Genomic DNA, 16,757 nt, shown 5'->3' with positions numbered 1-16,757 from the left:
TTTTTATTTTATGTGTACGAGTGTATTGCCTGCATGTATGTGAGCACACCTGTGTCATGCAGAGGTCAGAAAGGGTTTTGGATTCCCTGGGACTGGAGTTAAGGACGGTTCATAGCCGCCATGTGGGTGCTGGGAATCGAACCCAGGTCCTCTGCAAGAGCAGTCAGTGCTCTTAACTGCTGAGCCATCTCTCCAGCCCTCCAAAAAGAATTTAAAATAGTATTTAAGAATTTAAAAGATTAGCGGGACATAGTGGCACACAACTTTGATCCCAGCACTCGGGAGGCAGAGACAGGGAGATCTCTGCGAGATGGAGGCCAGCCTGGTCTACATAGCAAGTTCCAGACCAACTGGAGCTACAGGGAGACCCTATCTCAAAAACTCAATAACAACAACAACAAAGAGTTTAAGAAACAATAGATGACATTCCACTGGTGCCACTGGGAACTCAGCCATGAACTCTGAAGGCTGCATAGAAGTGGAAGGACACTCTCTGCTGACCAGGAGCTGCACGACTGTCTGAGGAGCTTCCCAAATGCTTCTACTACTTAAGCTGCTTCTAGAAGGGGCATTTCATTTCTACTAGGAGTGAGAGCACCCTTCATAACTTGCATAAAGCAGCACCAAATGATGAACGACTAGGCAAAGAGATTTGCTGCAAGTGGGGAAACTGGTGAGCAGAGGCTTGGTCACTGAGCCGCCTACTTACCCCCAGCGCCGAAGTTGACAACATACTGTGAGAACAGGGCATCCAGCTCGTCGTACTGCACCAGAGCGTCTTCGAACTGCTGCAGCATCTCAAAGACAAAGGCAAGTTCCTCCTGTCACCAAAGAACAGCAGTCAGCTCCCAAAGCCACATGCTGTAGTGAGGGGCACTTAAGAGAGCGGGCCGTGTGTGAAAGATGCTCAGCCGCTGAAGCACGGTCTCCACATGACCACGCCAGCATTCACAAATGCAGAAGGATGAGACCAAAAAGAGGCTGGAAAAGGCCAAGGCCACGTCTGACCTTCCGGCAGCACTGGATAAGCTGGTTGGTCCCCGACGTGCCCAATCCCAGTGTTACTTCTCTGGCCTCACTCAGCCCCCAGTGCAGCCCCTCATGCTCCCTCACACACACCAGGTCCATAGCTACCTCTACTTTCGGCCTGGAGGGTGCACTCTTCCAAATCTCCACATGACTTGTTCTTTAGACCCTGAGCTGTTGCCATTCCCTGCTTGGGGAGGCTTCTGTCCACAGCCCCAGCACTGACCACCTGGCTCCTGACACCTTCATTCTCCACTCTGACTAGTTTACAGTAAGTGTTCAGTGCATGTCAATGGCTAGGGCCCCCCCCCTTTTTTTTCCTTTCTTTCCTGATTTCTAGCAATGTTTCTTAAAGCAAAAGCCAGGAGAGCAATCACATACATGTAAGTCCACACTGACATACTCAGTTTATGCTGGATAGCTTTAGTGTCAACTTGACACACCTGGGTTGAGGGAGCCTCAATCAGGGAATTGCCTCTATTGTACTGGCCTGTGGCCATGTCTGAAGGGCATCTTCTTGATGAGTGATGTGGGAGGGCCCAGCCCACTGTGGGTGGTGCCATCCCTGGGCAGGTGGGCCTGTATTGTATAAGAAAGCAGGCTGAGCAGAGGCCAGGAGAGCAAGCCTATAAGCAGGGTTCCTCCATGACCTGTGCTCCAGCTCCTGCCTCCAGGTTCCTGCCCTGAGTACCTACCTTGGGCTCCCTGATGAACTGCATGCGACCTGGGAGATGTAAGACAAATAAACCCTTTCCTCCCCAAGTTGGTATTGGTCAGAGTGTTTTGTCACAGCAATGAAGAACAAAGTAAGACACAGTTCCACCTTAGGTGGCTGTGGTTACTACTCCAAGAGCCTGGAGCCCCAAGTGGCATTCCCTGGAAGGGGATCAAGTGCACAGATGGAATCCACAGCCCACTTCAGATCCAGACTCCAGGCACACCCACTCTGCTGGCTACAGCTAGGACACCAGGAGTCTGGGTCTTCAGCTAGATAACAAAGTGCCCTGTGCAGGAGCTTTCTGTGTGAGGATTTAACTGTTGCCTGTGAACAGAGTCACTAGCCCTTGAGCTCCGCTTATCTGGAACCCAGAGAGAAGCTGCAGGAAGCAGCTGGCCTGTCCGTTAGCCGGGAACTCCTTCCAGCTCTGCATCCTGCTGCCTCTGAACACACAGCTGGGCAGTGTTTTACACAGGTACTTCTGGGTCCCACTGACCTCTCCTCTCCCTCCCCGTGTTCCTTCACGTAGTACTTTGAGCAATGGGAACTACAATAAATGTTCTCAGCTGTGATGCTTGTTTCCCTCTCAAGACAGGGTCTCGCTGATTCCAAACTCATGACCCTCGTACCTCAGCCTCTCCAGTGCTAGGACTGCAGGTGCACACCCCCACGCCTGCCTGACCATTTTTAAGTGCACAGCAGTGTCAAGTATATCCACACTACTGCACAACCACTATCCATAATCTTTTCATCCTCTCTAACTGCAACTCTGTTGCTACTACACAATCTACCTGCCCCCTCCATGGTCCTGGTATCCTCTCTCCGTGGCCTGTTTACAAACAGGGCTGCTCCAGGAAGCAACAGCATCCTGTAGGCTGCACGTGTCCGTGCAGGCTTTCACTGAGCAGTGTCCTCAAGCTGCGCACTGCATGTGTCAGGGGCTCCTTCCTTACTCACTTTTAACTTTGTACTAATTTTAGACTCATAGAATCATTTGCCAAGAAAACAGTAGTTTGTATGTAGCCCCTACTCAGCCTCCTCCCACATTAATACTTCATGCAACTGAGGTACCTTCTCAAATTCCGAAATCACTGTTAGTACAATACTGCTAATCAGGCAGCCTTTATGTGAATTTCATGTATGTATGCATCCACCCCCTCATCCATCCATCTACTCATCCATTGTGCTGGATGCTTTAGTGTCAACTTGACACACCTGGGTTGAGGGAGCCTCAATTGGGAATTTCCTCTATTGGACTGGCCTGTGGCCATGTCTGTGGGACATCTTCTTGATGAGTGGTGTGGGAGGTGGGTCTGCCCCCCTGGGCAGGTGGGTCTGTGTTGCATAAGAAAGCAGGCTGGGCAGGGGCCAGGGGAGCAAGCCAGTAAGCAGCGTTCCTCCATGGCCTGTGCTCCAGGTCCTGTTTCCAGGTTCCTGCCCTGAGTTCCTACCTTGGGCTCCCTGATGAACTGCGACCTGGGAGATGTAAGCTGAATAACCCCTTTCCTCCCCAAGTTGGTAGTGGTCAGAGCGTTTTGTCACAGCAATGAAGAGCAAACCAGGACAGCCATCCACCCACCCTCCCATCCATGCACCCATCTAGTTGTTCACTCATCCACCTTCCATCCATCTATGAGTTCACAATGAAGTTGATGCTTTATCATTCAGAAGATGGTGAACAAACTCAAGGAAGCCTGAGCGCGCCTGTCACTGCAGCCTGACCACTCTGAATCGCATGAAACTGCCACACCTCCTCCGGGCACTTGAGAGTTTTCTTCTTCAAAAAGAAGTTTGCTGGGCGTGGTGGCGCATGCCTTTGATCCCAGCACCCTGGAGACAGAGGCAGGTGGATCTCTGTGAGTTCCAGGCCAGCTGGGGCTACAGGGAGACCCTTTCTCAAAAAAAAAAAAAAAAAAAAAAAAAGAATTGTATTGTAAACTACAATTTTTTTTTTTTTTTTGGTCTTTTTGAGACAGGGTCTCCCTGTAGCCCCAGCTGTCCTGGAACTCACTATGTAGTCTAGGCTGGCCTTGAACTCACAGAGATCCGCCTGCCTCTGCCTCCGAGCGCTGGGATTAAAGACGTGCACCACCATGCCCAGCTCTGTAAACTACAATTTTAAAAGCCTAAACCATTTGGGGTATTCCAGTAAAGAACCAGCTTCTCATGATCTTACTGGGAGTCATGAGGGAGTTCCCAGAAACTACCCTTCAACCCCCAAGTCTGCTGATGGCAAAGCAGCCCATCCACAGCAGAGTCATCCCCCAAGGCTGGGTACCTCTGCTTAATGCCCAGCGGACCTCCAAAAGTCCCTGAGTCCCAACAAAACCAAGACGGACTAGAGGACCAAGCCCTTCTCCAGGCGGCAGTGCCTAGCTGTGGGGCAGGAGGACACCTGCAGAGCCCTGGCTGTCTTCTGCTTATTGGCAAGAGAAAGGAACATCCACTCTGGCTGCCACACAGTTCACATACATGAGGTGAGGTGGGTGGGAGCTACCCTGAGAGCTGCCTTGTCTGGAAAGGGAGCTGCCTTGTCTGGAAAGGGAGGCGGCTGTACCTGAACCATGAAGTATTCACAGAAGCTCCAGCCTGGCTCCGTCCTCTTCTCCCTCAAGGTCCGCATGTCATCCTCAAACTTGCCAAGGTTTTTGGTGAAAGACATGAGCAGCAGTGTCCTGAGTTTGGTCAGGAAGGCATTCCAGGATTCCTGAGTTCGAGAAGAGTCCTTCAAGGGGTCAGAGAGCACAACACACCTGCAAAGACACGGAGGGCCGTCCGGGAAGACCTCAGGTACCACAGCCTGATCAGCTGAGCCTACTTCCCATGGTCCCCCACTGTCCCTCACCCTTTCCTTCTCCAATTAGTGAAAACCATTAGGTAGGGGCCAAAGCGTTCACTACCCCTGGGCGGAGAGCACTACAGATGCTCCGGGGAAAGTCTGCTGCAGAACAGACAGCAAGTCAGAGTGGTCTGAGGAGGAGCCGCCTCCAGAGCTTGTGAAAACAGTGGCCACACCACCCTCAGTTCCTGACCCTCACTCTCTTGTGCCTCACAAACCTGCTGGTTCCTTATGTTGACAGAAACTGAGATCCTTCAACTGGGCAGAGCAAGACCACAGCCACCCTCAGTACCCGGCTTCAACCCCTCACTCCAGCCTAGGTCTCTGAGCATGCTGTGCCCTTCCCTGTCCTCCAGCATTCTCCTGCTCACCTAACACCCCCTCCACGCTGAACCACCCCCATCTGTCACTGCAGTATACAGAGGCCCCTGTACGGAGTCCTGGCCTTCCTCAGATCTGCCTCTACCACCACGTTATGACTCTGAAGGCAGCATTGATCAACGGGACAAATACTGGTCACAGAGAGGTCTGATGCCATTTACTACAAAGAGAGTATGCCTGTGGTACAGAGGCACTGGAGTTTATAGCATTACAAGAACGCTCCAGTGGTCTAGGAAAGTTACTGCACTCAGCCAACAAGCAGAAACAGCACCTGGCTTTAGCCCTGCTGATAGTAATTACAAAGATAAATAAATCTGAACTCAGAAATGATTTTAAAGTCTTGATGCAATGGCTATGAACAGCTCTCTTTAATGAGTATTTTACCCAAGCTGCTAACAAATAGCACAATGAACTGACTCTGTGCCCCAGCACATCCCCTTTGGAGGGACAGGAGCCTCCATGCAACCACCAGAGGTGAAACCACCATTTGCACATCCACAAGTTAGAACCCAGAAGAAACTGAAAAGCCACCTACCCCATCACCCACCCACTAGATACTGATCCCTCCCAGGAGAGCAGAGGCCAGGGCCAGCCTCCTGGGGTCAACATGAGCTGCTACTCAGCTAGTTCAGTGCTTTATCCTTAGACACTCTCAGGAACAATTATCAACACGGTTTCTGAGCAGCAGTATGTCCCCATTCTCCACAGTGCAGGGATGGAAACCTGCACACACCACCACAAGTCAGGGCTTCCTTTCAGCCCCTCACTCTGTTATACCATCAGTCCCTTCATCCTTGTTAGGCCTTTCAACTTCTGTGGTCCTGGCCACCATTTTTAGTTAGTCAGAAGGGATGGGGGTGATCTGAAGGGCAGCAGTCCCCCCCAGAGCACAGATCACCAGAGTAGCTGCTCACAGGGGCACATATGGGGAGGTGTGCCAAGGAGGTCCTCAGTGGGCACCATCACAATCACCGCATCAACCTCTGACTCAGCAGCATTTTGTCAAAGCTTGAAGAATGCACAGAACTGGTGACCAAGCAATTTTCCTTTAAGGAAATAATCAAGGACATGCACATTAACTAGAAAGCTGTGCAGTGTTGTTTATGATAACAGTAAGCCAACAGGAGCCTGACAGGCCTTCATGTTTGCATAAGAAACATCACCAGCAAAAATGAGACAGGGATACTTTGTTCATGGAGAAAACAACAATGTACGAAGTAAAAACAACAGGTATCAGCACTGTCTGTAGAAGACAACACTTTAACGTGTACACACACACACACACACACACACACACACGTGAGAAAAATGCTCTGCTCTAGGCTGCTTCCCTCTCCTCTCTGGGTTCTTCCTTGTTCTGCATCCTGCACTTCCCCAGGACTGCCGCTAGGGCGGCCCCCAGAGCAGGCTGGCTGCACTCCTACGGGCAGTTGCAGTACAGGAGTCCTGATGGTGGTGACAGAATGACAACCTGTCACACCAGAGTCCAGGCTCCAGTGCAAGTCTGTGAGACACAGACACCAGTGTGCAGGAGTCAGGTAGGTTCAGCAGTGCTGAGGACAGCAGGCACAGAAGGCCGTGAGCCCCTGTGATAAAGGAACAAAGTCATGAAGTCCACATTTTGCAACTTGTAGAACTTTTAACAAGTGGATGGTCCACAGAGAAATGTATGCCCCACAGTTTAAGGGCATTTGGGGACCCCTGTACCATTCAAGACTGAAGACTTCCTTGTGAGGTTCAAGGGGGTCAGTGTGTGGTCTTCCAGAGGCCCCAGGCCCAGGACCTTCTCCCAGGCTGTATGCATGGAGATCATGGCTAATGGTTCCCCAGTTGCCAGATAAGGCATTCCAGAGGACAGGGAGAGCACCCTCAGTCACTCTCAGACCTGCTGAGGCACTAGTTATTACTGCTATCCAGCAAAGAGGATAAATGAAAGGTGTACTTACCTGTCACTCTGTTTATTACAAAAGTCATTTCTTATTTTGTCCACAATAGAAGTTCGGGGAAGGATGTTGGTTTTGTTTTTTTTCTTGGCATCATTTTCAACCACCACTACTAACCAGTCCACAGAACTATGAGCTTTGAGAACATTCTGCCACTTGGTGAGGTCATCTTTTACTGTGGCTTTGTATACTTCAGTATCCTAAGAATAAAAAAATGGGTGTGAAGGTGAGCTCCTCAATGCCCTTTGGTATCTAGGCATAAGACGTTAATGAGCAGAGAGGCACCGGACATCACATGTTACCACACTGGGCGGCCAAGGGGTTAGCTGAGTGTGAAAACACCCAGACGCCAGAGCTGGGTGCCATGCGCAGTTTTACGCCTACCAGGATCCTAGCACATTCTCTCCAAGCCAGGCACAGCACCAAGAACTGAAGAGCCGCTGAGGGCACCACAGCAACACTGTCCACAAGGCAAGGAAGAGCTTTGGTCAGAACTCTGTGCCCAAGCACCACAAGACTGACACAGACACTGTCAGCAGGGAGCCTGAAGCTTGCCTGCAGGAACTTCACACAGGCCGCCTGACGGCTGCCCTGCGGCCCTCAGCCCTCAGGGCCTTTGGGCTCTGACCTAACCTTAATGTCCCTTTAGTTCCCTCAGGAGAACCAGAAAAGACCACCTGCAGCTCCCTCAAGCTACCATAGCTCAAAGGAGCCAGGATACAGTGACAGGACTCAAACTCAATTCCATTTCTCTCTCCTAGGACTAGCCCAAGTCCCCAGAGAAAGCCCCCCGACAAAGCCAGTGTCAGCTCAAGTCTCAGCCAGCAAGCCTCATTCTCCCTTCACTGTTCTTTGTCGCTAACCACCCTATGTACCATGAACTTCTGCAACAGACAAATTCCATTTACACTTAGAAAATCTGATATTAAAATCTTAGAATTCATGGGGCTGGAGAGATGGCTCAGCAGTTAAGAGCACTGGCTGGTTTTGCAGAAGACCCAGGTTCAGATCCCAGCACCCACATGGCAGCTACCGGCTGTCCGTAACTCCAGTCCAGGAAATCCAATGCCTTCTTCTGTCCTCCACAGGCACTGCACAACATGGGTGTACTCACGTACAATGCAGGCGTAATACATACACATTAAAAAAAAAACTTGTAATTCTGTTTTCGGGCCCGCAAGATGGCTCAGTGGGTAAAGGTATTTGCCACAATGCCAAACAACCTGAGTTTGATCCCTAGGACCCACATTATCCATAGGATAGAAGGAGAGAATCAACTCCTGCAAGTTGTCCGTGACCTCTACACACTCATAGTAGTATGCACATGCATGCACACATACATACATACTACATACATAAAATAAATAAATAAATAAATAAATGTTTAAAAAAATTCTTTTCAGTCCCTCTTGATCTGAGCCACTGGGGAGCTCCAAAGGTGATACTTACAACTTTTGTTCTGCTTCCAAAACCACGTCCTGGGTCACATAAGAAATGACTCCAACTCAGAAAGATCTACTCAGACACTGAGAGAAAAACCACCGTCTGAAACCAGCTCTCTGGGTGCACGTGCAGCAGAACCTCACTCACATGCTGCGCATTTCCCTAGGACAGCATTATGGGCTGTCACGATGTGAGGGTACTTGGGGTGCTGGGGAATACCCAAGGGCCTCATGGCATCTGGCAGCAAAGGCACAAGCCCGGGTGCGCCGACAGCCTAGCCCTCAAACATACCAGCTATGCACAGTGCCCAGTTCACAGAGGTGGAAGAGAGCGGCCCATGGTGCTGGCCCACTGCAGTGGAACGGTGCCTTCCCCAAGAACCTGTCCCAGGAGAAGAGTCCCAGCTGGAGGGGCTCCATGCCCCAAGGGGACACCAGGGTGACCCTGTGCTGCCACTTTGCAGACTCTCCACAGGAGGCCTCCCAGAATAGAAAAGTCATGCCAAACAGTCCTAGTAAAAACAAGCACACAGCCCTCACTCTCCATCACTCATCACAGGGAACAGGATATTGCCAAAGTATCTGGGGTCCCTAAGGGAACCATGCTGAGCCAGGGAGGTAAACTGTCCCTGAACACCAGAAAACCTGTGGCCAGGGAAGGGTAATGTGTGAGGTCAGCAAAGAATGGCTGCAGCCCAGGGTAAGGCATGAAGACATACGTGGGCTTGAGAGGAGCCTACAAGGGAGGGAGGGAGGTTCTATGGGTACCAGAACTCAGCTGTGTTTGGGTGGGAGAGGGAGGTGGAGGGAGGGCTCTGACCAGAAGTTAATCCAGGAAAGGAGGTGGCATCTCTGCCAAGCAAGGTAAGGGGATGTCTGCGTGGGGAAGACATGGTCTAGTCCAGAGCAGCCAAATACAGGGCTAGGGCATCACCTAGGAGCAGGTTAGCAGAGACAGGAGAAAGGTCACCGAAAGGTCACCCCAAGGACTGTTCAGCAAGCAAGTCCATAGCAGGGAAGGCGTATGATACAGTTTCTCATCCCAGAGAGGGGACTCAGCAAACTGGCCTGCAGAAGTGGTAGGAGCCAGACGGTGTGCGTGTGCACCAGTGTGAAGTACATGCTCTCCATCAGTGCACACTCTCAACACAGAGCAGTCTTCACTCCTCTTCTTGGCTTCCAAACATTTTCCACAGCAAGAACCCACGGTTCCTCGGAAAATGGCTAAGGCCATGGCCAAGACAAATAGAATACAAGACGGACCCAGGAGAGCGCATGTCTGAGCATGCTCAAAGAATAATAACATTTCAAAAGGTTATAGAGACCACGTTGGGGACCATGAGACTCAAAGCGGGTAAGGACAGGAACAAATCACCCCCACTACAGTCTAGGAAACTGAACACACACAGCATCTATCAATAGATAGTTGGATGGACAACTTCCAGCCACAGTGAGCTCTATACCTTCCAACATAACCAACACAAAAACAAAGATACAAAAACCACAGTTGAGCAGCTCTCAGCACCTCAGACCCAGGCAACAAAGGACAGTGACCCCTGAGAAATGGAAACAGGCAGGGCCTCGCAATGCCTGAGCTGGGGCTATGGATGTCCTGGGCCTCTGCACACAGAGTCTGAGGTAGCTAGTTGATTCCAACCAGAGAATCACTGAGTTCAGCCAAAGCCATCAACTAGGACCAGAAGCATCAGCACTTGGTGCATGCGCGCGCGCGACCAGAAGCATCAGCACTTGGTGCATGCGTGCGCACACACACACACACACACACACACACACACACACACACACACACACACGGCTGGGAGATCAGGGCCTATTGTCATCCATGAAAACCCAGAGGGCTCAGGACAGTCTCCACAGGAGAAAGGAAGCATTAGTACTGCACCCATCCCTGCTCTAACCCCTCTACCCAAAAGGACCAAACATGATTGCTTCAGCGGAACAAAGGAATGCACCATCACCTAACATAGAGCAAGAGAAAGCTCACGATGTCTGCTGTTCAGTAAAGAATGGCCGGCAGGCAAGTGTAGGAGGAAGTGCGGCCTGAACAACCAGCACGCGCTGCAAATGCGCCAAAAACATCCAGCTGAGGCAAACCTGTGTTCTGCCAAAAGACATAGAGACAGCTGACGCAAGATGGCTCGACGGAGAGGGCCAATGAGGATCAGACACGATCCGAGAAAGCCTACTGGGGCCAATGGGACACCGGGAGGGGGGCTATAAGGGAGCCCCATATCTGCAATAAACGAGTCTGCAGCTGCTCACACTGCCTGCTTCTCACCTGACTCCCGGTGTCTGTGTCATGACTCTGCACCGGATCTACCCCCCGCCCGGAGGGCCCCAGGACACCCACAACAGGCAAGTAAGTCAGAACCTACAATCTGTAGTAAGTTGGAAGGTCAACCAACAGAATGAAGAGTTCAAAATGACGGAGGATAAAGCCAGCAGATAAAACCACTAAAACACATCTCGTGCTCAAGACAGTGAAGGACTGAAGTCACACTGGTGGGAAGCAAAAACTCACGGAGAGCTTGAGGAGGTAAAGACTACAATGAATTCTAGAACAAAAACCACACTAGGTACAAGGAGATTGACCCTATGATTCACAAGAAAGACAAGTGAACATTAAAGACAGTCAAGCGGGGCTAACCACATGAACAGGGGAAAGCCTGAAGTCTGCCAAGTGCAGCGCCCAGCTTCTCAGGGCCCAGCATGACCAGTCTCCATCTTGATGTCCAAAAGAGGGAGGAACATTTTATAATATTTGAAGAAGTGACAAAAATTTTTTCCAAATTTTGGGGGGGGGGGGGAAGACATTCAGTGGTTAAGAGCACTGGCTGCTTTTGCAGAGGACCTGGGTTTAGTTCCCAGTACCCACATGTTAGCTAACAAGTGTCTGTAACTCCAGGTCCAGGGGATTCAACGCCCTCTTCTGGCTTCCATCAGCATTTTATGCATGTGATACGCTTACATACAAACAGACAAAACATTGATACATATAAGATAAAAATAAAATAAAAACCATTTCATGGGGCTACAGAGATGGATCAGTGGTTAAGAGCACAGGCTGCTCTTATAAAGGACCCTAGCTCAGTTCCTAGCACCCACATGGTGGCTAACAACCATCTGTAACTTCAGTTACAGGGATCTAATGCCCTTTTCTGGCCTCCATGGGCACTGCATGCCTAGGTGTACTTACATACATGTAGAAAAAACGCTCACACATAAAATAAAAATAAGCAAATACATACTTTAAAAAAAAACTTTTAAAAGCAGAAGAAATCTATCCCAAGGTAGAATGTAATAAAACAAGTTAAACATAGTGATCAAGAAAAAACATCTAGGGGCTGGAGAGATGGCTCAGCAGTTAAGAACACTTGCTGTTCTTCCAGAGGACCCAGGTTCAATCCCCAGGACCCACATGGCAGCTAACAACCACCTGTAACTTCAGTTCCAGGGAACCCAATGCCCTCTTCTGTTCTTCGCAGACATTGCACACACGTGGTGCACTTATATTCATACAGGAAAAACACTCCTACACATAAAATAAAAATAACAAATTAAAAAAAAACAAACAGCCAGGCATGGTGGCGCACGCCTTTAATCCCAGCACTCGGGAGGCAGAGGCAGGCGGATCTCTGTGAGTTCAAGGCCAGCCTGGTCCACATAGTGAGTTCCAGGACAGCTGGGGCTACGGGGAGACCCTGTCTCAAAAAAACCAAAAAAAATAAATAAATAAAAAAAATAAATAAGGGGGGGGTGCTGGAGCGATGACTCAGAAGTTAAGAGCCTTGGCTGCTCTTGCAGAGGACCTGGGTTCACTCCCTAGCACCCACATGGCAGCTAACAACTATCCATAACTCCAGTTCCAGGGTATCCAACGCACTCTTCTGACCTCTATGAGCACTGCACGACATGGGTGCACTTACACACATGCAGGCAATATATCGTATACATAAAATAGAAATAATACTTTTTTAAATTAAAAACAAATCGGGGGGGGGGGTGTCACGGTGCACACCTTTAATCCCAGCATCGAGAGGCAGCAGTGGGTGGATCTCTGTGAGTTCCAGGTCAGCTGGGGCTACAGAGAGACCATCTCAAAAAACAAAACAAAAGAAACAAACACCTGAAGGAGTGGTCAGCAACACGAACGAGATGGGGTTTCTTATGGAGACATGGGGACCAAGACCACTGCGACAGCACCGTCACAAAGTTCTAGGAAACAGACAGCCATCAAACTACAAGTCCCCACCCTGTGACGTATTCTTCGAAAATGAAGGCAAAACAACCATTTCCTCATCCACGATCAAGAAAGTTCATTATCATAAAGTTCTTCTTGAACTGACAATAAATTAAACACGGACACCCCACCAAAACTCCACCTTCTCTCCCTTCCTTCCTCCCTTTCTCCCTCTCCCCTCCCTCTTTCCTCCCCTCCCTCTCTCCCCCTCCATCTTCCTCTCTTCTTCTCCTCCATCCCTCCCTTTCTCTCCCCTCCCCCCTTCTCCTTCCCTCCCTCTCTTCCCCCTCCGTCTTCCCCTCTCCCTCTCCCCTCTCCTTCTTTCCTCCTCCCCCCATCTCCCTCCTTCTATCCCTCCCTCTATCCCTCCCTCTCTTCCTCTCTGAAACCATTCCAAACAGTAGCTGCTTCCAGCACTGCAGTGCTCATAGACCAGCAGCTGGAGAATGAAGTGGAGCAGTTGGCTCTGTTCCACCTAGTGGCAGCTGCATGGTTTTTAAAATTTTTTATTGAATTTTTGTGTATTTCATACAGAAAATCATCTTTATGCCCCCTTCCCCTTTGGCACCTCCCATAGCCCCCTCCATGGGAGTTCATACATTCTGTCATTTGTGTTAAGGCCTATCATGTCAAGTTAGTGCTCCCAGAAGTCCCTCAGTGTTAAGTTCATCCACTGGGGTCTAGTCAGCCTATCTAGAGTCTCTCCCTTCAAGAAGATCAGCTCTTCCTCACCCAGCAGTAATCAGCTGCCAATAATTCTTCAACTAAGATTAAGCTCTCTGTTCATTTCCACAGTTCTGTGCTGTGTTTTTGTCTGCCTAAGTTTGCATGGACTTGTGCATGCTGACACCATTGCTGTAGGTTCATATGAGAAGGGTCCCAGGCTCCGGTAGGACTCTTATTTCCATACGGTCATTCACCTCTTCCCTGGCTCTTACAATCTTCCCACCCCCCCCTTCTACAATGGCCCCTGAGCCCGTGGGTGGTGGACCTCAATATAGGAGTCCTGTGGACCCACACTCTGCAGACTCTTATTCTCCATGTTTTGGCCATTTGTGACCTTTTGCATTCCTGGCCCTCTGTTGCATGAGGGAGCTTCACTGATGAGAACTGAAAGATGCATTAGTGTTCTCTTCATCCCTTGTTTTATGTTTCGTGAGTCTTAGGTGTAGAGACTGCATCCTAGATGTGCCACTTAGGCTTGGCAGTTCACAGAGAATCTCTGTGTGTGACCAGTGGTAACTCTGTAATAATGTCTGTTGTTGAAAAAGAAGCTTCTTTGATGGGTGGTGACTGGGATGCTTGTCTGTAAATTTAAGGATCTGTATTTTGCACATAGTAAGAAATTACATTTGTCTTGGGATGTGACAGCCTTGGGGTTTTCTCTGAGATCTATGGCCTCTCCAGCTATGTGAATTTGGCTAGGTTTACAGTACCAGTTTCCTCCCATTGAGTGGGCTTTAAGTCCAATTAGGTGGCAGCAGTTAAGTTAAGGTTGGGAGAGAACACACTGGGTGGGCAGGCCCCTGTAGATGGCTTCCCACAGCATGGAGACTGGGCAGAAGAAGGTATAGCGGGCCCCGAAAACGCTGCTGCAGCAAATCAGATCCACCTAACTTCAGCTGCAGGATAGAAATACCCAGCTCTCAACAGGGAACAGTCACGGGCACAAAGAGAAGAGTTGGGGCAGGGTCCTCCAGTACAGCAGTCTTCAGAAACACAGATTGGCACTTGACATACAGAAGAAATGTGTGTCAGCAAAAAGAGTTCTGTTGTTATTGTTGTTTTGAGACAAGGTCTCCCTTTAGCCCCAGCTGGCAGGGAAAAGGCATGCACCACCACACTCAGCTTTCAGCAGACGTTTATTGTAAAGGCAGGTATCTACACATACTATAAAATATGTAAGCAAAGTCAGATTTGGACCCCCAACAGACAATGGTCAACAGAGACGAAGTATCCACAGCACTATGCACACTGGGGCACTGTGTAAAATGAGGGAATTATTCCTAGTGGAGAAGAGTATCCAGGGCAGGGGGAGAACACAGGAAATGGTGCTGGGTCAATTTGCTGCCCATTCAGACAAGAAAATTAGACAGTTGAAACCTCAACTCAACAGATCCTATCTACAGAAAAATAACCTGCAGCCATCAAACCAAACCTGTAAATGACAGGTAGAAACCTACTAAAAGAGACATCAGAGAAACCAACCCTTGTTTCAGATACAAGACCTTCCTATATCATACTACCTGGGACCAGGTCTGCAGGTGACACGTTTCCCTCCATAAGAATTGAGCTAGCCATCATATGTATACATACACGGCCTGCACTCCTATCTCCAAGGAACAACATGTCACCACCAGACATGTGGACCGACAAGAGGCGGACACAAGCTGCACTGCAGGCCCTCTGCAGCACAGAAGACGGCAAAGCGGACGGACCTATATCTTAACATCACAAGCTGAAAAACGGAGAAACACACATGAAATAGTCACCAAACTGACCGTTTATCAGTTACAGAGGAAAAACTAACTTACACAGAGCAGAAATAGTATAAATAATATTTCTGATAATAATGCAATAAGATTAGAAAAAAATTTAAATTTCTAGAAATGAAAAAACTTTCTGCTGAACAAACACTGGCAAAAGGAGACGTGAACACCAACAGGAAGTGGAGTCTCTTCCGCTGGGAAGATAGCTCAGTGGTGGAGTGCTTGCCTATGTGTGAGACCGGTATCACTCTCCCCCTCAAAAACAGTAACAGTCAGAAAAGCAATGATAAAACACTAAGCTGTATTTAAAGTGTAACCAGGGGAAAATTCCTAACTTTAAAGATCTGCATCAATAAAACTTTAAGAATGAAAATACACATTCCAAACTGACAAAAAGGAAAAAACCCAGAACAAACTGTAAGAAACAAAGAAAGAAATGAAAGCACACACGGTAGAAATCATTCTAACAGTACATCAGACCAATGAATTAAAACCCTACGGCTCTGACGAAAACGTCAACAGCTTAGTGGAGAAGAGAAGCAATGTCACAAAGAGTGAGCAGGCGCCGAGCCAATGCACAGCCACCGCACACCTCAATGCAATAGCTTTAAAATGTAACTAAGATGTCTGGTTTCTAAGAAATGTATCAAAATTAATGAACGGCTGCAACAGATGAGTCTCCCCACAGGGCTCCAGAGAGCACCAAGGAGCAGCACAGCAGGGAGCAGCACAGTCAGGGCAGCAAAGCTCGGAGACCCAGCAGCAGCGACGCAGCATGAGGGGTGCAGAGGGAAAAGAAATAGAATATCCAGTTCCTTCGTGAATCAAAGATGGCACTGATACTTCAGCCGTACACAGGCTCTCAGAAACACAGCTACAGACCAACTCACGTAGATACAGACAAGAGAATCCCAGAAGGAATGCCGGGAGCATTCTCTAGCACCACAGCAAGATGCAGCTGACCAAGAGAAGCCACACCAGGACTGCGGGTCCCACGACTGGCACGCAATGGGCCAGCAGATACAGGGACCCTGGGGTCATGACCACTACGTCGAAAAAGACCTTTGAGAACTGCTGAGACAATGGAAAGGGGGCGTTCCTTCTCATGGGCATGCTCCCAGCCCAGAGCCAGCATCCTCTGGTGGAGAACACTGGACACCCCTCAGAAGTCAGGAAGAGGCAGAGGTGTCGGTGATCTCTGTTACTTCACCTCTGAAGACCAGAGAAAACAATCCACCAATGAGAATGGACTGCAGAAGTGCCGCGCTCTTGACATCAGCAAGTGTCTGGACTTTGGAGCCAAGAGAGTCAACCATAAAACTAAATCATCAATCAAAAGGGGCTCACCAAGGTTACTATGAATATAAACCAATAGGTGTCCTATACACAAAAAGTGACCGAAAGGTACAATGGGAATAAAAGTTCCACTCACAATCCTAGCACCAAAAAAAATAAAATAAAGGTAAAATAGCTGCGCTGGGCTGGGCTGGGCTGGACTCAGTGGTAGCACACTTGCCAAGCAAGTGCAAAGCAATGGATTTGATTCCCAGCACTGCAAAAAATAATAAAATAAAATAAACAAAATAAAATTAAATTAAAAAGACAAATCAATAAATCAGACATTGTGGATGAGGAGTTGTGAAGAGAAAAGTTCACAG

General features: G+C 49.0%; 1 protein-coding gene across 1 annotated transcript in view; it reads right to left on the bottom strand.

Moving 5' to 3' along the window:
- The window catches only part of Trappc10 (trafficking protein particle complex 10), a 103,250-nt gene that overhangs the window by 48,476 nt on the left and 38,017 nt on the right, over positions 1 to 16,757 (bottom strand). The window contains exons 4-6 of the mRNA XM_008827390.3: positions 6,911 to 7,107; positions 4,302 to 4,497; positions 710 to 821 (exon numbers count right to left, since the gene is read on the bottom strand). Of these exons, the coding sequence (XP_008825612.1) occupies positions 710 to 821; positions 4,302 to 4,497; positions 6,911 to 7,107 (505 nt within the window). The remainder of the gene's footprint in view (positions 1 to 709; positions 822 to 4,301; positions 4,498 to 6,910; positions 7,108 to 16,757) is intronic.

Source organism: Nannospalax galili, unplaced genomic scaffold (assembly GCF_000622305.1).
Source record: "Nannospalax galili isolate Female #2095 unplaced genomic scaffold, S.galili_v1.0 scaffold652, whole genome shotgun sequence".
Lineage (NCBI taxonomy): Eukaryota > Metazoa > Chordata > Mammalia > Rodentia > Spalacidae > Nannospalax > Nannospalax galili.
Note: the sequence above shows the minus strand (reverse complement) of the source record. Positions and strands in the feature narration are given on the sequence as shown.